Consider the following 24,553-nt stretch of genomic DNA (forward strand, 5'->3'; position numbering starts at 1 on the left):
AAAGATAGCTCTAGCTGTCCCCGAGGGACTTGCGAAGCCCTGTGTGGTTGAGGGGAATCCTGAAGAGGCCCACGTTGTGGTAGGCATTTCAGGCCCAGGGAACCTTGAGGGAAAAGCACAGGGTGGGAAGGACATTTGCCTAAGCTCAGGGTTTTCTTACGGAAGAGGCAGAGAAAGATGAGGCTGGGGAGAAAGCCGAGGTCAGGACATGGGGTTCTTATGCCACACTGAGAGTTCTTTTTCCCTTTGTCCTGCAAAAACTAGTAAGTCACTGAAACCTTTTATGCAAGAGAGTTAGATTTGTTTTTAAGAAAGATTACTTTGACCATAATCTGAACGAGCAGTTGAAAAGATGATACTGGAGAAAGAAGACCAGTTGGAAGATGCTGAGGATTCCCGGTGTTTTCAAGACATTCATGGTGATGAGGTGGCATCTGCTTACTCACTGAGTGATAGTAAATGGCCACAGTCAGGCTTTGCAGAGTCTCTGCGCATTTGACCTCCAGAGCAGTTCTTGGAATCACCTAGAATAATGACCACCTGAGGAGTGGTTGCTGCATGAGTCTCCACAGCTTCTCAGCACATGTTTGCCTCTTTTGCTAGTCACATGGTAGAAACCCATATGCTCACAGCAGAAATGCGGCAGGATATGAAAATGAAAAGGCAAGGAATTTGTAGTTACGAGATCAACCCTGAGTTGCCAGAGAGATCTTTATACTATTTAACCCTTTGCACTCGCTTGCTTTTTTCTCAATTCTTTTATTCTAATGCTAACCGTGTCGAGTCACACTCGACATCCAAGTGCAAAAGGCTAATAGGGTTTTCATAATTACTTTATATACCAGAAAGATCTGTTAAATATTAGTTATTATGATCCCATTGGGCACCTGAGTTCTGGCTGTCAGGGAGTTTGAGAGAATCCTGATTTAGAAGCTAACCGGATGGTTATTGCACTTAAAAACTTACAACCTTTAGAACCAGGGTCAGTTGGCTGTGGACTATGTGCCAAACCCAAAGCTAAGAATGGTTTTTACATTTTCAGTGGTTCTTCAAGTCGTACATAATAGCTTTGATTATGCCACTTGGTTTTCAAAATCTGAAATATTTACCATCTGACCTTATACAGAAAAACTTTGCCAACCCCCTGCTCTAGGACGTTATGTAGCCAGCAGCTTTTTACCAAGAAGCCTGAATTCTCTCTGTGTGATCACCATCTTCTCTGTTGGTTGACAGTGATAATGGCGTTACAGGCATACCTCATTTTATTGAGCTTCGCTTTATTGCACTTCTCAGATGTTGCATTTTTTACAAATTGAAGGCATGACCCTCCACTGGCAAAAAGATAATGACTCTCTTTATTGTGATACTGGCTTTACTATACAGTGCTCTAGAACTGAACCGGCAATATCTGCGAGATATGCCTGTATACACGACAACAGAAACTTGGTGATAAAACTCCCCATAAGGTATTTCTGTAAAATACCCATTTACTTTAGAAGTAGAATTAAGCTGAAGCCCACTATGAATGTATCATGCTTGGTACGAGCCAAGTGGGAATTTTGTCAAAGCCATGAAGTCAGTTGGTGCTAATTTTTGCGTTACCTCTTCACTTCCTGGGTGGCCCAGTGTTTCCTGAATGATCATCACTGAGCCGTCTGTTTGACCTGCTCACCGTTATTCATACGTGTATTTCAGTTATTTTCTTTGTATTGGGTTGAACTGAATTAGCTATATTCTCTCACCCTCTCTTAGTAACATTTTGTGGCTGTGAAAATTGTTTCTCTCTTTATCCACCCCAGTAACAGTTGTTAGGTAACATCGAACATATGCATTATTATGAGTCATATCTGCCTTGTAAATCATGAGAGTTCCTATTATTAATCAAATGTTTTTAGTTAGGTATTTTTAATTTAGTAAAATATTTTTAGTATATGAAAAGTGCTCTCAGGCACTCAATGTGATTTTTAGGTTCCTAAATAGCTTTCTTGAGATAGAATTCACATAACATATAATTCACCTACTTAAAGAATATAATTCGGTGATTGTTAGTATAGGCACAGAGTTGTACAACCACCACTGCATTCAATTTTAGAACCTTTTTCTACCAAAAAAGAAACTGTACCCATTAGCAACCACTCCCCAATACTTCCACCTCTCTAGCACTGGGCAACCACTAATCTATTTTCTGTTATGTAGATTTGCCTATTGTGGACATTTCAAATAAATGGAATCATACGCTATCTTGTTCTTTATGACTGGCTTCTTTCACTTAGCATCGTACTTTTGAGGTCCATCCATGCTGCAGCATGCATGATTGTCCCTCAATGTGTTTAAATAGCAAGGCCCACCTAGTAGAACTTCATGCAGTAGGTGCCAACCCGTCGAACCAGTTTCTGTCATTGCCACTTCATCCAGCTAGATCTCTGAGTAAGCTTCTAACCTCTTGACCTTGCCAACAAATAATTTCCATTACCACCCTTTTCACAAAAGATATTTAATGTCCGGCCAGACTCTTGGGAGCACTACAATGAACAAGACAGTGTGATCCTTTCTCTCAAGGAGGCAGTTACAGTAAAATATTACAAGTGTTGCTCCAGAAGAAGCACCTGACCCAGCCATGAGGGTCAAGAAATCGTATCTGGAGGAAGTACATTCCAAGTGGAGCCTGAAAACTATGCATATACCTACGTGTGTGTGTGTGTGTGTGTGTGTGTGTGTGTGTGTGTGAGAGAGAGAGAGAGAGAGAGAGAGAGAGAGAGAGAGAGAGAGAGAGGTGGGGGGAGAGGGAGAGAAGCAAAGGAGTCCACCTTGAATTCAGAGGAACATGTTCTCAGTCTAGATGAACCCCAGCTGCTTTAAGAACAGCATGTGAACATGTGGCATACTTCTCAGCACTTTTCCTTTTTAGCTTTGTCTGCTCTTTCACTTTTTGGTGCAATTTGATTTAAAAACAGTTATCGTCAAGTTGCTGTGCTGCCGTGTCAACAAAGCAATCTAATCAGTTAGAGCTAGCTCTTTTATGACTCCTTTCTCTTATAAATATGAAGTGCATAGTATCATGTGTGGAATAATAGTGCTTAGTTGATAAAAATCTGCAAACTAAATGAAAATCAGGTGCTAGGACTCTGTTTTCAAGTGAAATTAAAGGTGAGCTGTTTATCTAAATCGGTACCTCCTTGCAGAAGCTACAGTTACCTTTTTGGTGTTCTTGTAGTTGATCATAGTGACCTTTTTGACAAAGATAGGATCAGTCTAAATTCTAATCCCTTTCCAAGACTGACTCATTAAGTGACCTCGTGAAAATCATTTCTATTTTCCATCCTACCTGGGTGTCTTCATGAGAAAGAAGAGTGTGGTACAATCTCATGGTATTTAAGAAAGCAAGTAAGTGATGATGGGCTTGGTTTTTGGAGACGTTAGAAGGTGTAAGCAATCCTAATGCCTTTTATAATTTTTTCCCTTATCACTTTTTAAAACTATGAATGAATTTAGAAATGTACCTGAAGCAGATATAATGTTAAACCAGGGTATATAAGAAAAATTGTCCTCATAATTATTTTACAAGTTTTCTGACCCCAAAAGAACCATCCCTATGGGTTTTAAAAACAATTCTAGTGCAGGATAGAGCACTTGGGGTACCCCTGAGTTTCTCAGAAAAATTCTTCTGATCATCTTGAGAATCCATGATTTTCAGGGAACAACCCCAGGTGCAGACACTGCAGCCTAAGGCTGTGGGTTACAGACGTGGTTTGTGAATAAAGCAGCAGGAGCCCAGGAATTTCTGAAGTAGTGAGTCATGATCTCTGTCCTAGATAAGAGCACAGATTATCGGTACTGAGATTTTTAAAAATTATACATTTTAAGTGACAGTGAGTGGTGTGTTGTGCACATGTTGAAACTGGATTCCAGCTCAGGGAGTGGCAGGTACAGGCACAGTCTGGGGCTTTGAGCTGAGAGGCCACTGCACAGCATCTCACTTCTCCTTATCGGCCTTCCAAATTTATAAACTGCTCAGTGCTGCAGTTCTAGTAGGATGGTTGCTCAGGGAGCTCCAGGCTCCTTAGAAGTCCTTAGTCAATGCTGGTAACACTAGTGAGTAGTACAGAGAGTATAAAATAGAGGTGGTCCAGACCAGTGTCTGCCTACGAATCCCTCCCACAGGAGCTCTGGTGGTGGCCGCAAGGTTCCTGCTGGAACAGTAAAGATCTGTATTTGAGAGAGAACTGCATGGCTTCAGGAGATTCTTTAATATATTGATTAGGAAGAGGCAGATCATCATTAGTTTAAGGATCATCTAGTCCAGCTTCCCGTTTTACAGTTTGACTGAGCTCGGGTGAGGAGGGAGAGCTATAGGATTTGGATCGTCCAGAAAGAAGCCAATTACAGATACAGAACAAGAGCTGATCCCTGTTCAAACTGGCAAGGGGCGGCTGGTCAGAAGAAATAGGGGAGGGTATTTTGGGTGACAGGCACAGTTTGAGCAGACGCTGTCCACAATACATGAGGGACACAGTGAGTGGAAGGAGCAGGAAGGGGAGAGGTCAGAAACAATTTATGACGGGGCTGGTTTGGGAGGACCTTCAAAACAGTATAGAATCGATGTGATGCAGTACGATTTTCAGCTGAGGCCGTGGCTTTGTGGAAGGGCTCATAATGAAGACGCGCCTGCAGTGGTGTGCAGATTGAATTGGGGCAATATTAGTGGTAGTGATGTCATCCGAGCGGCTGTCAGCTTAATCTCAAAGTGGGACAAGGACACACAGTGACAGACACCCTTCACAGGAAGAATCGGTGGCTCTTCAGAATGGCCCTAGATAAGAGCACAGATTATCGGTACTGAGATTTTTAAAATTATACATTTTAAGTGACATTGAGTGGTGTGTTGAGACCAAAAGAGTCTCCAGGCTTTCGGGCAATGCTGACCTCATATTGACAGGAAAGTCCCAGTCCGCCCGGCACCGGCTTGTTGAAGCACAAGTAGGGGAGTGAGAGGTGATCACCGAAGACGTGAAAATGGATGACCTCTGTGGGGAAGGAGATGTAAAAAGAGAGCGGAAACCTTGAGTAATCTCCAATCTCATTTTTAATAACAAATTTCACCTCTTTAGTCAGAACACATACTGGAAACAAGTACCAGAACTAATTTTAATTTTTACTTTATTTAATAATTTTTGTGCAGAGCTGAAGTCAAGGAGGAAACTGCCCTGGTCGATGTGTCTTAATTGTTTGAAGCATCATCTGATACACTGAGAGGTCCCAGGTTCAATTCCTGGTCAGGGCACATACCTAGGTTGTGGTTCGATCCCCGATCAGCATACATGTGGGAAGCAACCAATCAATGTTTCTCTCTCCCCACCCCCATTTCCTTCCTCTCTCTAAAATAAAATTTTAAAAAAATCCTCAAGGGAGGAAATAATAAATAAAGTTAAGAAGGAAAAATAAATTACCAAAAAATTGTCAGAGGGGAGAAACAAAAGATATAATACAGAAATCAATAATCCCCATACTGAAAGATGCTTTTTTATTCGTATTTCAAGGAAACCATATTGAAATTCTTATCATATGCAGTCCTTACCATAACTTGTGTTCAATGTTTACTATCAATTAAGAGAGTAAAAGGGCCTAAAGCAAGAGATAAGTCTCATCTTCCTATGCCAGATGTCCCCAACCTCAGGCTGGGCATGTAGGGAACCTACTGTCTCCCTCATTCCACCCCTCACCTCCTCCTCACAAAAAAGGTTGAGTGGTCCCATTCTCTACCAAAATAAAAGACACCCCCCCCAAAAAAAAAAAAAAAAAAAGGTGAAGACGTCTTAAATCCTCTCTCTGGATGGAAGGGCCAACATTCAAAGAGTGGTTCGTCCACCAGCCTTTCCTAAATAGCAGGTGTGAGTGTTCACTCCATGGCTCAGCACGGCAATCTCAGCATACTTGGTCCTCACCCACCACAGCACAGGGAGCTGAAACAGTTTACCCTTGTTGCCAGCATGAAGAGTGAGGCCGAACTTGAATCCTGTTGTTCTTTTTACAGTGTTTTCCCCTGCCCCACTGTGATGGCCCCAACAGGGATTCACCATGTGCTTTGTTGAAGCAAAGGGAAAATGTCTCTTGAGTTTGCAGCTAAAGTGGAAACTAATTTAACCTGTTGTTAGAATTGTACCGTATCTCAGGAGAAGTAAGATTAGCTGTGGTAGGAGTCACAGGCCTCTCGAGAGAAGGTATCACTCAGACACACGACACTGGGACACACATCCATTGGCTCCCACACAGGTGAAGTGTTCCTCATGGCGGGCAGCAGGAGCCATGCAGCTGACCTGCATCCTAGGCCATTTCATAGCCTCCTGACAGTAGAGGCTCTAGATGCCTCCTCGCACCTCTCCTCGCTGCCATCTCAGACCAGCACCCTTAGACTTGGACTTCCCAACTCAAAAAGGGAATGGACAGGCAAAGCCATGGCCTTCAGAACTCTAGCCACCAGAGCAAGAAAAAGGAAGAAGAGGTGGGGCAGAGAGCAGTAGTGCCAACGGAAACTTTTACCTCCCATGCCAACGGCTCTAAAAACAGCAAAATGATGTGTTTCACCTCCTGACCTCACTACTGTGGAAACTGCTTTCTGTTCTGCTGAGAAAAGTGGTATGGTATACAGTTCCCAAGCCCCCAAAACTGGTCTGCAGGGTAAACCATGAAGAAAAAGTGAAACAGAGCTATAAATCTAGCCTGAGATTTTTGTTTAAGTCTTACTAAGACTGCTTGCTGCTGAGCAGCCCCCCAAAAAGATGTAATATACTGTTTTTATAACACTGTACAAATGTAAGGGTGTGTGACCCTTCACAAGACATGATTGGATTCAGGCTCCTCTGTGCTTCCAGTCTTCATATTTTTTTCTTTTTTATTGAGTTTATTGGAGTGGCATTGATTAATAAAATTATATAGGTTTCAGGTGTACAAGTCTGTCGTACATCATCTGTATATTGTATTGTGTTTTCACCAACCCAAGTCAAGTCTCCTTCCATCACCATTTATCCCCCCTTTATCCTCTTCCATCTCCCCACCCCCCTTTCCCTCTCAGAATCACTATACTGTTGTCTGTCTATGAGGTTTTTGGTGTTTTTTTGCTTAATCCCTTCACCTTTTTCACCCAGCCCCGAAATCCCCGTCCCCTCTGACAGCTGTCAGTCTGTTTTCTCTGTCTATGAGTCTGTTTCTATTTTGTTTGTTAGTTAATTTTGTTCATTCGATTCCACATGTAAGTGAAATCATATGGTATTTGTATTTCTCTAACTGGCTTATTTCACTCAGTATAATACTCTCCATGCTGTTGCAAAGGGTAAGATTTCCTTCTTTTTTTACAGCTAAGTAGTATTCCATTGTGTGTACCACACTTTTTTATCTCACCTGCTGATGGGCACTTGGACTGCTTTCAAACCGTGGCTATTGTAAATAACATTGCAATGAACATGAAGGGGAGGGGGTATATATATTCTTTTGAATTAGTGTTTTGTGTTTCTTTGGATATAGTCCCAGAAATTGTATTGCTGAGTCATAAAGCAGTTCCATTTTTAATTTTTTGAGGGAACTCCATACTGCTTTCCATAGTGGCTGCATCTGTCTGCATTCCCACAAACAGTGCATGAAGGTTCCCTTTTCTCCACATCCTCACCACTTGTTATTTGTTGATTTATTGATGATAGCCATTCTGACTGTCATCTGAGGTGATAACTCATTGTGTTTTAATTTGCATTTCTCTGCTGATTTCTTCACAAGGCATTACCAATGAATTGTTTTCCAAATATGTACTAGGACTTATTCGGAGCCTCATAATTGCACCTCCCTTCCTTTACCTAAATGGTAAATGAACAGATTATTGTTTGTATGTGTGGCAGTGATAGTGGGGTTCGTTTGTTTTGTTCTTTTTTTCTTTTTCCAGTTTTGCCATGAAGTTTTGGTGATGACAGCCACCTCCAGTGGTATTTCTTTCCTCTATATTAGTAGTGCTTATTATTAGTTCTAAGTCTAATAAGATATTTCTCAGTCCTTAAGCACATGCAGCATCCTCAGTGCTTTTGTTTAGTTTTTGCTAATCTTCTCTGTATTGTTCCAGTTTTTTAGTATGTGTGACAAGTGCATGTTTAGTTTTTTAATGTACCTTTGTACTGTCAACTCAGCTAAGCTCTTTCCGGGCCGTGGGAAATTAGTCACTTCTCTGCCTGTCACAGCCCTCTTCACCTGGCCCCAGTGTAGCGCACTGCACGCAGAGGACAAATGAGTGACACTAAGCATATTTATTTTCACACTGCAAGCTGAGCTTCCCAAGAGCGCTGGGAAGCAGTACAGAGGATCACAAATACCCTCTTCAGGACGAGTTACCATTTGTCGTTTCTCTGGCACCACCATGGTCTCCCAGCAGTGGTTCTTTGTAACTACTGGTTCCTGTGTTAGAGAGAGATGGTGTCTCTTGTCCTTAAAGAATGTATAAACCATGTGCTTTGTTCTCTGAGCCTCCTTGCTTTCACCCCTCCCACCCCTTCCACCCCAGCATTCATTATTAACCTACCACCTAGGTCCCCATCTTACAACTAACTATGAGATCCTTGCTGAAGAAAATTTCATAGAAGTTAACTCGGCATTATGCTTTACTGTGCATTTGTCCATTATTGAGTTGTTCGTTGCATATTTCTTAAGTACTTACATATGCCAGGTGGCACGTGAAGCTGAGTCTACAGATAAGGGCAAGATAGTTAGTCTTGGCCCCTGTGGAGCTTATAGCCTGCTGTGATATCCCAACCAGCCAACACATAATTGAAGTGTGTGTACCAAGTTCTCTCCTAGAGAGGTACAGTGAGACATGACAGCACAGAAGAGGAGCATGAAGCCCCAGACTTGGGGTTAGAGAAGGCTGCCAGGAAGGGTCTGGACTGTGAGAGGGGAGTGATGAGAGAGACCATGAGAGTGGTAAACAGGAGGCTGCAGGATATGGTATGAAATTCAAATTATATCTGAAATGGGGACTTGTGTAGTATCAACGAATATCTGCAGCCCGGCTGGTGTGGCTCAGTGGTTGAGTGTCAACCCATGAACCAAGAGTTTCCCAATTCAGTTCTTCCATCAGGTCATGTGCCCAGGTTATGAGCTCGATCCCCAGTAGGGGGCATGCAGGAGGCAGCTGATCCATGTTTCTCTCTCTCTCTTCCTGTCCCTTCTTCTCCCTAAAAATCAATAAAAGCATATTTTTAAAAAAAGAATATCTGCAATTATCTGAAACGGCTCTTAATGTACTCCACTTTTTCCCCCCTAACTTTATATTTGTGTGTGGCTAGATTTTTTTTTTTCTGTACTTCACAAGCCAAAATAAATCTAACAGAAACTAATGCAGAAGCAGATATGAGAATCCCACTATCTTTTATTAAGGCGGACATTAAAGAGATTGTCAAGAATAGAAAACAATAATATTCTTCTCATAACTCTTTTCTGTTTTGGAAGGTACCATTAGCAAGTAATGAGTTGGTGACCGCTATTAATAAATTACTAAATATCTTAAGATAATTAAAAGGAAATGGGCAACCATTGAAGGGTTTTTAAGTAGAGGAGTGACAGAATATCTTGGGAAATTCACTCTGAAGCCACCCCCACCCTTGCTGGTGAGAGTGAGGGTAGAGAGAAATGGATGGAGTTCTAATTAACAGAGCCTGGCAATACGGCTTAGGCAGTGGATGGGTGTTCATGTCATTCCCCAAAGATTGGACACACAGGGAGAGATATGGGATGAAGGTGAGTTTTGTTTGGGACATGTTCTATTTTAGATGTCTCTAGAAAACTAAGAAGTGTCCAGGAGACAGTGGGTATGTGGCTCTGCGGTGTAGCACCTGGATTGGAGAGAGGGTTTAGGCGTCTACAGCGTATGCATGGAACTAAAGCCCTGGGAATGCAGGAGCACCCGGGAACAGAAGGTGGACACAGAAGAGGAACAATCCAAAACAGAACCTTACGAGCACCAGTATTTAGAGACAAGTAGGAGAAGGGAGCGCTGAGGGGCACTGAGAAGGCATGACCAGAGGGCTTGAGAGACCAAGAAGGTGTGTGTCACCACAGAAATGCAGACAGGGTGTCAAGGAGGGAGTGGTCAGTGGAGCCCAGTGCCCCCAGAGGTCAGGCAGAGAGCTGAGGGGGCTCCATCGCATCAAGCAAAGGGTGTTGTTGGTAACCTGGAAGAAAACTGTTAGAATACCAGACCATGAGCTTCCAGAAGGCAGGGAGATGTCTTAATCCTCATTCTAGCTGCATTGCTTAAGGTAAATTAGTAGTCACTCAATAATTCTGCCGATTTTACCTTAACTGGTGCAACTGAAACAATCTGTTTTTTCTGCCCCTGAACTCTGCAGTGTGTCATCCCCATTGTAAACTTCTCACATTGTAGATATAGGTGTTTCCTTAGGGTCTGGATAGAATTTCCCAACTACTGTCTCCTGGTGACAGCTGAGCTTAATACTGATCCTTGCGGCCCCTGGGGCAGCTGGGAAGAGCCTGAAGCTGCCAGGCTGATAGCATGTAGTTTAGGTTGTCCTGTGTGTCATACAAGTGTATCTTTCTGCTTGTGCCATGATGGGAAGGACATTGCAAAACCATGATCTATAGCAGGGTTCGTAATTCATTGTTTAGTTGTCGCCTCGCTTCCTCTGTGCCAAAGGCAGGTATTACTAAACAGTAGTCTCACTCCATTTGTAATGAACCCACACCCTCCCCCAGAATCTCCCCAGCCTGGTCCGCAGGCAACCACAGACAGACAGTGCAGTGGAGGTAGCCTGCCTACGTGCCTTACGCTTTAAAACCTAGCACCCTGATAAAGGCTTTCAGATAGCCAGAGACTGAAAATCAGAGATGAATTATTTTCCAGTGACTAACTTTTTAAAAATAGGGGAAGGATGCTTTGAGAAAAAAAAGTGTTAATTGCTCTAAACCCTCACATCCATGTGCGTACTCTGTGATGGTTCTTCGTCTCACTCTTGGACAGAACAGCTCCTTGGCTGGGGAATCCGCCCAGGCCACCTGGGCAGTGCGTACAAATTTTATGCCCATTGCAGCCCTCCAGGATCCTGGAGTCCAGTTGGGAAGACAAGAAATGACACTGTAAGGCATAATGCAAATATTAGATGATAATAATAGTTAATATAGAATAAGCTTTTAGAAGTTTTCAAGCTCAGTTTTAAATGCTTTACTTTTTTTTTTTATTTATCATAATATCCTTATGAGGTGAGTGTAGTTATTATAACCATCTTACAGATGAGAAAACCAAGGCTCAAGAGAAGTTTTTAAAGCACTGAGGCCTAAGGACACACAGTAAGTGGCAGAGCTGGGATTTGAACCCAGGTCTTCTGGCTCTAGAGACTGTTCTCATTCTGTCTCCTCTACCACTGTGTCCCTCTGTCATTACTCTTTAACATTGCTTTGACCTTTAAAGTGACCTATTCTCAGTACCCTGTCTTAACAGTTTGAGAAAAATACCTGGTTCTCCTCTCCATTGTTGAAATCATCCTCATCCTCTAAAATTCAGCTCAGCGCCCATCTTTTGCAGTTTTATCCCTGTGCTTTGGCAGCAATTCGTCGATGCCCACTCTGAGCCTTTCTAGCTCTTTACCTGATGCCGCACAGCTTCCTTTTTCATTATATACCATCTTACCATGTGCAGACTGTTCTATTTCTGCATGTATTGCCTTCTCCCCAGGAGATCAGGAGCCCCATGTGAGCAAGACTAGACTGTGCACCTTGCTCCTACCCTCCTGTGGGAGCTGCGAGCCCCCAGAAAGCCACTAGAGAGCTCTTCTGTCCCAGCTTCGTGGTGCAGACACTTCTCAGTGTAGACACTGCCTGATCTTCCCACAGCTGCCAAAGCCTTTAGTGATGGAGTTCCAGTAACTTCTGCTTGATAAAGTGTTACAAGTGCTTCCTGCTCTGTTGGAAAACCAGCCATTTATTTTCATACAAAGATTTCTTTCATTTGAAAATCTTTTTTACCAACTAATAGATATTTCATAAAACGACTGTTCAAAATGCAAGCTATTTCCTTTTTCCTCTTTTAAATATGTGGTTATTGCTTTTGAAGAAGACAAAGCGAAGGAAACGTTTCCTGTTTGTAGAGGCTCACATTTAACCCTAAAGAGCAGGTTAGTGTCAAAACATCCTAGAGCTCCTGTGCCTTTCTGCCTTTTCAGCAGTTTTTTACTATCACAGGAGTAGAGAAATTGGGGTTTTGTTTTGCCTATTCTTTCACTCTCACTCCCTTTGAAGAAATGAAATGTTACAGATTCAAAGGTTCCTTCCCCTTCTCACTGTCCTGTAGCAGGTGTGTCATGTTTAATGCCTACGCACCTTTGCATCTTACCACATGCGTATGTGTCAGGGTTTCTCAACCTAAACACTGTGGACATTTTGGTCCAGGCCATTCTTTGTTTTGGGGTCTATCCTGTGTTTTATAGGATGCTGAGCAGCATCCCCGGCTCTACTCACAGATACCAGCAGCATTATCATCCAGTCCCCCACCTATACTACCCCACCCCCCCCACACACACACACACACAAGAAAACCAAAAATGTCAAGTATCCCATGGGGAAGGGCAAATCATTACTAATGTATATCCACTAAATAGTTTAAAAAGTACACTATTGTTCTTTAAATTTATATAAGTGTTATTGTATATACATATTCTTGTATAACTTTCTTTGTTCAACATTGTATTTTTGATATTCATGTGCATCTAGATTCTTGCTGTTTATATAATAACTAGCGTTCCCGTTGCAGGAAAAATCCTGCAATAGGGTTTCCTGCTGCACTCTATCCCGCCCCGCCTGGGCTCCTCCCTTCTCCCCCACCCCGCCTTCTCTGCCAGCCACCTGCTCTCCTTCCTTCTCCCCCGGCCCGCATCCGCTCCTCCCTTGTCCTCCTCTCCCCCCCTCCCCTGCTTGCTTGCTTGCTTCTCCACAGCTTTGCTCCCTTCTGCAGCTCTTGGCTTCTTTCTACACTGTCTTGATATGCAAATTAGCCACCATCTTGGTTGGGGTAATTTGTATAATCGTCCTGATTGGTTTGTGGGCGTGGTTTGGGCGTAGCGAAGATGCGGTCAATTTGCATATTTGTCTGTTATTAGGTAGGATCTTTTATATAATAGAACCACTTGTTTGTTTCCCTACTTATGGACTTGCCCCATTAAGAACTCATAGCTACCTGGAGATGAAATTGCTGGGTCATAATTTTACTAGATCTTGATACATTGCTGTCCAAAATTTTGTGCCAGTGTATAGTCTCATCAACAATATGTAGAGTTCCAATTTTCTTCATCCCCATAACTTGGTATTGTTAGACTCTTTATTTTTGCCAGTCCTTTAGGTATGAAATAACTTATTGCTGTTTTAATGTACATTCCTACTACTAGTGAGGTTCAACATCTTTTCTTATGTTTATTGACTCGGGGTTTCCTCTTCTAATGTATAGGAAAGTGTCTCTTCATATACATTATCCATTTTTCTCTTGAATCATTTATTTTTTTCTCATTATTTTTAAGTGTTCTTTATATGTTATAGATACTATTCTTTGTCAGTTATATGTTGCAAACATTTTTTCTTAATCTGTACTTTGTCTTCCAACTTTATTATTTAGTCATATAAAAGTTCTTACTTGTAATAATTTTTATGATTTATTTGTTATATTTTTGTTACAGAAATTATTTCCTATCCTAGTGACATAAAGAATATTCTCTTATGTCTTCTACAATTTTTAACAATTTAGCTTTCCATACTTAAGTCTTTATGGAGTTTATTTTTAAATAAACTTATTTTTGTATGTGGCATAAAGTAAAGGTCTAATTTTATCTTTTTCCATATCTATAACAAGTTGTCCTAGTACTATTCATTAGGTGGTCTGTCCTTGTCCTGATGACTTGTGATGCCTCCTCCATCATGTACCAAGTGTTATTACTTCTGATTCCTTGACTCCTTCCTGTTTCTTTGCACTGTTTATCTACCATGTGCTAATACCACTCTACCTTAATTACTACAGTTTAACAGTGTGTCCTAATAAGTGATAGAGAAAAATCCTCCCTTATTATACTTCTTCAAAATATTCATGTCTAGTTTTGACCCTTAACTTCAAGTTACCTAGTCTACCAAAACACACACATGTTTGAATTTTGAATATATAGCACTTGGGAATAGGTTAGTTTCGTATGACAGAAAATACAAAATAACAAATCTTAAACATTTAGAAGTGTGCTTCTCATGTAAAAAGGTACAGACATTGACAGCCCCTGGCTGGCAGGGTGGCAGCATGAGGTTACTGAGCCCCAGGATCCTTTTCTCTGGCTGCTGCTTTGTCCTCAGCCTGAAGCTCCCACCTCTGCCCAGGCTGGCTGCCTGAGCTCCAAGAGGGAGGAAGGGGTAAGGAAGGATGCACACCTGCTTTAAGGCCTCTCCTGGGTCTCACATGCCCTACTACCAGAACATTGGCAGAACTGCAATAAAGAACACAATAGAAAGCATCAACAGTAGACTAGAAGACGCGGAGGACCGCATCAGTGAGCTAGAAGACAAGGTAGGAAAAAATACCCAAGCAAAGCAGCAACTGGAAAGAAAACTTAAAAACAGGAAGAGAGCCTAAGGGAACTTTGGGACAACACAAAATGAAACAATATCCCAATAATAGGGTGCCAGAAGGAGAGGAAACTGAGCAAGGATTAGAAAACCTGTTTGAAGAAATAATGACGGAAAACTTCCCTAATATTGGGAAGAAAAAACTCACACAAGTCCAAGAGGCTCACAGAGTCCCAAACAAGATGAACTCAATAAAGCCAACACCAAGACACATTATAATTAAATTGGCAAACACGAATGACAAAGCAAGAATCTTAAAGGCTGCCAGAGAGAGATAGAAAGTTACCTAAAAGGGATCTCGCATCAGAATATCAACTGATTTCTCAACAGAAACACATCAGGCCAGAAGGGAATGGAATGAAATATACAAAATCATGCAAAGCAAGGGACTGAATCCAAGAATGCTATACCCAGCAAGGCTATCAATCAAAGTTGAGGGCCCTAGCTGGTTTGGCTCAGTGGATAGAGCGTCAGCCTGTGGACTGAAGGGTCCCAGGTTCGATTCTGGCTAAAGGCACATGCCCGGGTTGCGGGCTCAACCCCCCGTCGAAGCACACAGGAGGCCAATCAATGATTATCTCTTATCATTGATGTTTCTGTCTCTCTTTTTCCCTTTCTCTCTGAAATCAATAAAATATATTAAAAAACAAAAAAAACAAAAAAAATCAAAGTTGAGGGTGAAATCAGGAGCTTCACCGACAAAAAAGGACTCAGGGAGTTTATTACCACCAAACCAGCAATGCAAGAAATGCTAAAGGGTCTGCTATAAAAAAGAAGAAATAGGAAGGGAAGAAGGAACACAGACATAAAGAATGAAAATGGCGACAAACAAGTACCTATCAATAATAACTTTAAATGTAAATAGATTAAGTGCCCCAAAAGACATATGGTAGCTGAATGGATAAGAAAACATGACCCATGTATCTGCTGTCTACAGGAGACCCACTTTAGAACAAAGGACTCACACAGACTGATTGTGAAGGGATGGAAAAAGGTTTTTCAGGCAAATGGAAATGAAAAAAAAAAAAAAAGCTGGGGTAGCAATACTTATATCTGACAAATTAGACCTCAAAATGAAGGACATAACAAGAGATAAGGAAGGCCACTTCATAATACTAACGGGGGCAATTCAACAAGAAGATATAACTCTGGTAAACATATATGCACCCAATACAGGAGCACCCAAATGCATAAAAAAAAATTCTGGAAAATATCAAGGGAGAGATTGACAACAATACAGTCATAGTAGGGGACTTTAATACCCCACTAACTCCAATGGACAAATCCTCTAAACAAAAAATCAGCAAAGAAACATCAATCCTAAATGACTCACTAGATCAGGTGGAATTAATTGACATCTTCAGAACATTCCACCCCAAAGCCACAGAATATGCATTCTTCTCAAATGCACACAGGTCATTTTCAAAGATAGACCACATATTGGGACACAGGCAAAGTCTCTTCAAATTCAAGAAGATAGAAATCATATCAAGCATCTTCTCAGATCACAATGGCATAAAACTGGAAATCAACTACAATAAAAACAATGGGGGAAAAAATAAAACACCTGGAGGCTAAGTAGCATGCTATTAAACAATGATTGGATTACCAAAGAGATCAAAGAAGAAATAAAAAAATATCATGGCAACAAGTGACAATGAAAACACAACAATACAAAATCTATGGGACACAGTGAAAGCAGTCTTGAGAGGGAAGTTTATAGCTCTATAGGTCTACCTCAAGAAAAAAGAAAAAAATGATAATAAATTATCTAATCCTACAAATCAAAGAGTTAGAAAGAGAGCAACAAGAAAAGCCCAGTGTAACCAGACAGAAGGAAATAATAAAGATCAGGGCAAAAATAAATGACATAGAGACCAAAAAAATAAAAATAATACAAAAGACCAACAAAACCAAGTGCTGGTTCTTTGAAAGGATAAACAAGATTGATAAACCTCTAGCCAGGCTCACCAAGAAGCAAAGAGAGGACCCAAATAAACAAAATCAGAAATGAAAAAGGTGAAGTAACAACCAATCCCACAGAAATACAAAGGATTATGAAAAAATACTATGAACAATTCTATTCCAACAAAATGGACAATCTAGATGAAATGGACATATTCTTAGAAAAATACAAGCTCCTAAAACTCAATCAGGAAGAATCAAAAAACATGAATAGGCTGATAACTACCAAAGAAATTGAAGCAGTGATCAAAAATCTTCCAGCAAACAAAAGCCCTGGTTTGGATGGCTTTACAGGGGAATTCTACCAAACATTCAAAAAAGAACTAAAACCTATCCTCCTCAGACTATTCCAAAAAATTCAAGAGGAAGGCACACTTCCAAGCTCTTTCTATGAAGCCAGCATTAACCTAATTCCAAAACCAGATAAAAACACCACAAAAAAAAAAAAAAAAAAAAGAACTACAGGCCAATAACTTTGATGAACATATAGATGCTAAAATCCTCAACAAATTTCTAGCAAATCGGATCCAGCATTACATTAGAAAGATCATACACCATGACCAAGTGGGATTTATTCCGGGGATGCAAGGATGGTACAATATCTACAAATCAATAAATGTGATACATCACATAAACAAATTGAGAGACAAAAATCACATAATCATATCAATGCAGAAAAAGCATTTGACAAAATCCAACACCCTTTCTTGATAAAAACTCTCAGCAAAGTGGGAATAGAGGGGTGATACCTCAACATAATGAAAGCCTTATATGACAAACCCACAGCCAACATCATACTCAATGGGCAAAAACTAAACTCATTTCCCCTAAGAATGGGAACAAGACAGGGATGCCCACTTTCACCACTCCTATTCGATACAGTACTGGAAGTGCTAGCCATAGTGATCAGACAAGAAGAATAAATAAAAGGCATCTAAATTGGAAAAGAAGAAGAAAAACTGTCCTTATCTGCAGATGACATGATACTGTATGTAGAAAACCCCGAAGACTCCATCAAAAAACTATTAGACCTAATAAATGAATTTGGCAATGTAGCAGGATACAAAATGAACACCCAGAAATCTATGGCCTTTTTATACACCAATAATGAACTCACAGAAAGAGAAACTAAAAAAGCAATCCCATTTACTATTGCACCAAAAAAATTAAGATACCTAGGAATAAACTTAACTAAGGAGGTGAAAGACCTGTACTCGGAAAACTACAGGACATTGAAAAAAGAGATAGAGGAAAACATAAACAAATGGAAGAACATACCATGTTGGTGGATTGGTAGAATCACCATCATTAAAATGTCCATACTACTCAAAGCAATCTACAGATTCAGTGCAATCCCCATTAAAATACCAATGGCATATTTCAAAGATTTAGAACAAACTCTCCAAAAATTCATCTGGAATAAAAAAAGACCCCGAATAGCCACAGTAATCCTGAGAAAGAAGAACAAAGTTGGAGGGATCACAATACCAGGTATCAAGCTATATTACCAAGCCATCGTTCTCAAAACTGCCTGGTACTGGCACAAGAACAGACATATAGATCAATGGAACAGAACAGAGAACCCAGAAATTGATCCAAGCCATTAATGCTCAATTAATATTTGACAAAGGAGGCAAGAGCATACAATGGAGTCAAGACAGTCTCTTCAATAAATGGTGCTGGGTAATTTGGTCAGATACATCCAAAAAAATGAAACTAGATCACCAACTTACACCACACACAAAAACAAACTCAAAATGGCTAAAGTACTTAAATGTAAGATGGAAAACTGCTGGAAGCAAATTCCAGCGGGTCATAATTATGCGAGAAGTTCATCAGAAGGCTGATGGACACCTTCAGCAAGGCTGAAGATCTGCATATTATTGCCTGCTGCCAGACAGCTGAGGGCAGTTCTCCCAACCTGATGGTCCTTTATTGTTTACCAAACCTTACCTTTTATATGTATATCTGCTTTGCTAAAGGGAAAAATGTGGGAATAAAAAGCTGTGGGTCCAGACATTCGGAGAGCCCACTTCACTAGAAAGTGGAGCCTCCCCTTGCTCCCCCATGCCTCCCAAATTTATATTTCATGTCTAGTCTAATTCATTTATGCGCAGCCCCTTCTCCAGATTCCTGAACCCTAGCTGCGAAAAGGCCCTAGCAGGAAACCATAAAACTCCTACAAGACTTCATAGGCAGCAAAATAGCAGACATATGTCGTAGCAATATCTTTACCAATACAGCTCCTAGGGCAGTGGAGACTAAGGAGAAAAACAAATGGGACCACATAAGCTTCTACACAGCAAAAGAAACCATCAACAAAACAACAAGAACGCTCACTGATAGGAGAACATATTTGCCAATGCTATTTCAGATAAGGGTTTAATCTCCAAAATTTACAGAGAACTCATACAACTTAACAAAAGGAAGATAAACGATCCAATCAAAAAAATGGGCAAAGGACCTAAATAGACACTTATCAAAAGAGGACATACAGAAGGCCAGGAGACATATGAAAACATGCTCAAAGTCACTAATCATCCGAGAGATGCAAATCAAAACAACAATGAGATACCGTCTTATACCTGTCAGAATGCTATCATCAACAAATCAACAAATGACAAGTGCTGGCAAGGATGTGGAGAAAAAGGAACCCTTGTGCACTGCTGGTGGGAATGCAGACTGGTTCAGCCACTGTGGAGAAGAGTATGGAGTTTCCTCAAAAAATTAAAAATGGAACTGCCATTTGACCCAATAATCCCACTTCTAGGACATACCCCAAGAAACCAGAAACATCAATCAGAAAGGATATGTGCATCCCTATGTTCATAGCAGCACAATTTACAATAGCTAAGATTTGGAAACAACCTAAGTGCCCATCAGCAGATGAGTGGATTACAAAACAGTGGTACATCTACACAATGGAATACTACGCCGCTATAAAAAAGAAGGAACTTTTACCATTTGCAACAGCATGGATGGAACTGGAGAGCATTATGCTAAGCGAAATAAGCCTGTCGGAGAAAGATAAATATCACATGATCTCACTCATGTGGGATATAATGATCAACATAATTTGATGAACAAAAATAGATCCAGAGACAAGTGGCAGGTGAGGTGGGGGGAGTGGTTAGAGAGCAACCAAAGGACTTGTATGCATGCATATTAGTATAACCAATGGACACAGACACTGGGGTGGTGGGGGCTTGCCCAGGGTGGGAATGGCTGGGCGGGGGAGGGGGTGTCAATCAGGGAAAAAGACATATGTAAAACTTTAGACAATAAATAAAATTTAAAAAATCAATGTATTCTACTGATTTTATCCCTAACAATGCCTTTTGTATCCATGAGGTCTATTTATTTGGCATGAATATAGCAACATCAGCTTGCTTTGGTTAGTACCTTCCTGATATTCCTTTTTCCATCTCTTTACACCAACTTGTCTGTGTCTTTATATTTTAGTTTGTCTTTTGTTGGGGATGGGGATAGGATAGGAGAGATTTCAAAATTGAGAATCTCAGTCTTTGAGTTGGTGAGTTTGTCCATGTATATTTATTGTGATCACTAATATATTTGAATTTAATTCTGTAAGTATTTCTCCAGAAATTTTTTTGTATAATATATTTATTTTTTCATTTCCTTAATTTTTTTCAAAAAAAAATTTATAATGTATTTTTTAAGTCTTCCTCTGTATCTTAGTCTTCCTCTGTATCTTGTATCCACTCATCTGTTGATGGGCACTTAGGTTGTTTCTGATTTTATAGTTGGTTTAAGATTGTTCTAAATTTAGGTTCTTGAGGGTCTAATCCTCTTACTTGTTGTACACACTGACTCTTGCTTGTGATGGGTTTTGAATTCTGAATCTTTCCCCACTGGAGTTATATCTGTAAAGCACATGTAGTCCCGGGGTAGGAGGGTGTGTCTCCAGAGTAATTTTATATTTGCTCCTGCTTGGCTCCTTATTTATATCCATCTCCATCCCAGGACCAATTTTATGGGTTTTTAGAGCACATGTGTAGTGCAACTGGAACCCCAAATTCCTCATTTCTCAAGTTTCACGCAGGCCACGATTCCTGCTCTCTCGCTGCGGAAGGTCAGCCTTTGGTTAGTTTTTCTTGTCCTCTCTTTCACTGAGGGCGCTGCCATTTGAGGGTTGTGCCTGTAACTAGGTAGTGAGCTCAAAATCACTACCTCTTTCAGACCCAAATAGGTGGTACAACCCAGGAGGCTCTGGGTTGGCAGGAGGTGCTCACTCTTACACCCCTGTCCTTGGTAGCTTGCCTGCCTGCTGCTGCTGTTTCCCAGAGCTTGTTTCTGGCACCTCAGGCCTCCATTGCTTCATTTTACGGCCAGCAATACATGGGAAATATTTTTTAGTTTACTTATTCTTGTTGTAAAATTTCAGGTTGTCTCGATCTGTATTTTTTCCTAAATCTAGAAATAGATATTTAATTCGATAAATTAAAATATTGGCATTTAGCTAAAAATGTGAATTTTAAAAAAAGTATCATATAGTGCTTTCCTTCACATGGTGGTTTTCTTTTAATTGATAACATAGAATAAGCAAGAAGTGACATTGCCATCCATCTTAAATTATCCATGGAGCCATTCAGGGGGACAGCTCTGATCCTGCATCTGAGCCTCTTGTCCTTGTGTGTGAGGGCTACCTTCACATTCCCTAGCCTGTCCCTCAACCTGGGTTTTATCTCCACCTGCAGTCTCCCTCCACTGAGCATGCACAGAATTTACTTGAATAAAAGGAAGAGGAGCATTTTAAAGAGCTGCTGAAGGAAGTCCAGTTTCTGGTTGCCTGCAGTGAATTCAACTCCTCTTTAGGCCTTCTTTTCCATCACACACAGAAAGCCCCTGAGCTCCTCAGAGTCGGTGAAGGTGGGCCAGCAGGTGGGATTGAGGCAGAGGGGACACAGTGGGGCTGAAGTTGGGAATGTCTCTGCCTTCTGGAGCCAAATTGCACAATTAACTTTGGCGGGACTCGTTACCTTCTTTTCTCTCTGTACTCCTGCATTCTATTGATTTTACCCTATTGATTGAAGGATGGTGCGATACTTTAGGATGTAGATTGCTTACATACAGCAGATCAGAATGACATTTTTTTTCTCAGTCTATTTATGTGACAGCACTGCAAGAGAAAGCTCTCCCAAGCATTATGACAGTTCTGCCCCTCTGTGTCTGACCATTGTGTATTGATCTCTTTTTAGGGAGGAATGATCAATTGGAATCGACTTTTCCCTCCTTTACGTCAGCGACGAAATATAAACTATCAGGAAGGTCGGCGATCTGAACAACAAGCATCCCCTCCTCTAGAGGTTTCTGAGGAACAGGTAATCAGTAACACCTGGGACTTATCCTAAACCAATGCTTCAAACTTCAAGCAATTTAAGTGAACTACACTTGAAAGAAATCCTATATAATAAAGAGGTAATATGCAAATTGACCCTCACGCCCTCACAAGATGGCTGCCTACGACCAGGCCGGCAAGGGGGTTAATGAGGGATGACCAAACAACTGAACAGCAGCTGCATGGGGCAACCAGGCTGGCAGGGGGGTTAGTGAGGGACGACCAAATGACTGAACAGCAGGCTGCGTGGGGTGACCAGGCCAGCAGGGCATGGGGGAGGGGGCATTTGGGGGCGACCAGGCCGGTGGGGGGACAGTTGGAGTCCACCAGGTGGGCAGGGGGGAAAGTTGGGGGTGATTAGGCTGGCAGGGGGGGCAGTGAGGGGCAACTAGGCTGGCAGGGGGGGGCAATTGGGAGGGACCAGGCCAGCAGGGGGGGACAGTGAGGGGCAACCAGGCAGGCAGGCAGGTGAGCGATTGGGAGCCAACGGTCCAGGATTGTGAGAGGGATGTCCAATTGCCCTGGGATCGGGCCTAAACCAGCAGTTGGACATCCCCCAAGGAGTCCAGGATTGGAGAGGGTGCAGGCTGGGCTGAGGGGACACCACCCCTCCTCCCCCCCCACCCCATGCACGAATTTCGTGCATCGGGCCTCTAGTTGCTTATAAATAGAGATTTTTTATAGCAGTTAACCTGCCACCTATAGCAGTGATAGATACTTTGGGCTTTTATTGTCCACTCTGGGTCTTATGAGTTTGAGGAAGGCATGATTTGAAAACAAATACATTATGATCATTTATTTTAAGATCTATAATACTTCATATATACAAGAACCATTGCAGTTGGTTCCCTGCAAGGGGAAAGAGGGAGAGAAGAAGGCAGATGGATGGGGAGGGAGTGGTGCTTTTCTGAGTACCCCTTTTGTATGGTTTTGATTTTAGAGTCAGGTGAATGTATTACCTATTCAAAAAGCAAATGGATTGGGACAACAGTAAAACTAAAAAGAAACAGGAATGAATGCTCCAACTGTATTTTAAATGAATAACATAATCATAGGGGAGGGGGAATTAATTACAGTAACTTTTGAACATAATATGCCCTCTGTCTAAAGAAAAATAGAACTGCCCTGTTTGGTGTGGCTCAGTGGTTGGAGTGTCGGCCCATGGACCAAAGAGTCACAGGTTCAGTTCCTTGTCAAGGGCACATGCCTGATGCCTGGGTTACAGATTCAGTCCTCAGCACTGATCGGGGTATGTGAGGGAGGCAATCAATCGATGTGTCTCTCTCGCATTGATGTTTCTCTCCCTTCCTTCCTCTCTCTCTCTCTCTCTCTCTCTCTCTCTCTCTCTCACTCTCTCTCTCTCTCCTCCTTCTCCCCCTCCTCCCCCCCACACACACACTCTAAAAAAAAAAATCAATGGAAAAAATAGCCTTGGGTGAGGATTTTTAAAAATAATAATAATAAATAGAAAAGAAAAAAAGAACTGCAAAGAAATCTTAAACTCTTTGTGGATTTATTTTTCAGTAGTGGTACATGTACAGCAATTCTGAAATTATGTTGTATGTATTGTATATTTGAGCAAATGAGGAAATAGCTTGATCTTACTGTTGAAGAAGGAAAATAAAACTACAGTACAAGGGGAAGACAAGGAAGAACCCTGGGGGGGGTTGGATTGGAATTAGAGTTATCAGCATAAACGTATGATTTAATAAGCATGTGTGTATGTGCATGTATCTTAGCTCTGTCAACTGAAAGGAATCGGAAGCAGTGGCATCCCAGGAACACTGAGCACACTCAATGCCCAGATCTGGTTTCTAAATACTTTAGCTCACAAATGGGACCCAGCCTCTTTAGAGAAAGATGGGTCCCAGATGCAGGGTAAGGCAGTGCAAGATGACCTGGACCACCTTATGGAAAGAATAAAGGGAGTGCTCCGTAACTGAGGGGCATGCCACGGCGATACTGGAACCAGCTTGAGGCGGTCCCACTGATCAAACCTGAGACATCAGATTTGAGCACCAAATTAAATAAGGACAGCACTGTAATAGAATCCATTCATGGGAGAGATGGGGAAAATCTATCAGTTCATAGTGATATTAATGGATAACTAAATATTTATATAAGTATATATAAATATATACATACTGGCAGTCCTGGGGTTACGTCGGACTCGACGTACATCGTTTCATGGTTACGTCGCCATCTCCCATTTATTTATTAAAAAAAAAAAAAAAGTGCTGTCATTTTGACATATGTACATATGTGCTTTATGTTTTTTATTATTTATTTACCGCAAGTAAAGGCCAGGAATTGTTATCTTTCTTTTAAATTTTTTTACTGTTTCACTTCATTACTGCTGTGTATGTGCTCCATGTGAGTGACGTAGGTGCTTATGTAGGTGGGTTCAAACTTACAGCGAAAATCACGTTACGTCGCGCCATAGGAACGGATCTCTGATGTAACCCAAGGACCTACTGTATATATATATATACACAAAGGCTAGGGAAATTCTTTTCCTTTCAGTAAAATGTAAAGTAATAAATAGAAAAAATAATGGTATGGGAAAATCACAGTTTTGAATAATCAGAATTA

At 41.3% G+C, this 24,553-nt stretch overlaps 1 protein-coding gene across 3 annotated transcripts in view; it reads left to right on the plus strand.

Annotated features, from left to right (window-relative positions):
- UBAC2 (UBA domain containing 2) overlaps positions 1-24,553 on the plus strand; it is a 195,448-nt gene that overhangs the window by 155,491 nt on the left and 15,404 nt on the right. For all 3 annotated transcript variants that reach the window (XM_054719902.1, XM_054719903.1, XM_008143973.3), the window contains one exon: positions 21,822-21,944. In XM_054719902.1, the coding sequence (XP_054575877.1) occupies positions 21,822-21,944 (123 nt within the window). The remainder of the gene's footprint in view (positions 1-21,821; positions 21,945-24,553) is intronic.

This window comes from Eptesicus fuscus, chromosome 8 (assembly GCF_027574615.1).
Source record: "Eptesicus fuscus isolate TK198812 chromosome 8, DD_ASM_mEF_20220401, whole genome shotgun sequence".
Taxonomy (NCBI): domain Eukaryota; kingdom Metazoa; phylum Chordata; class Mammalia; order Chiroptera; family Vespertilionidae; genus Eptesicus; species Eptesicus fuscus.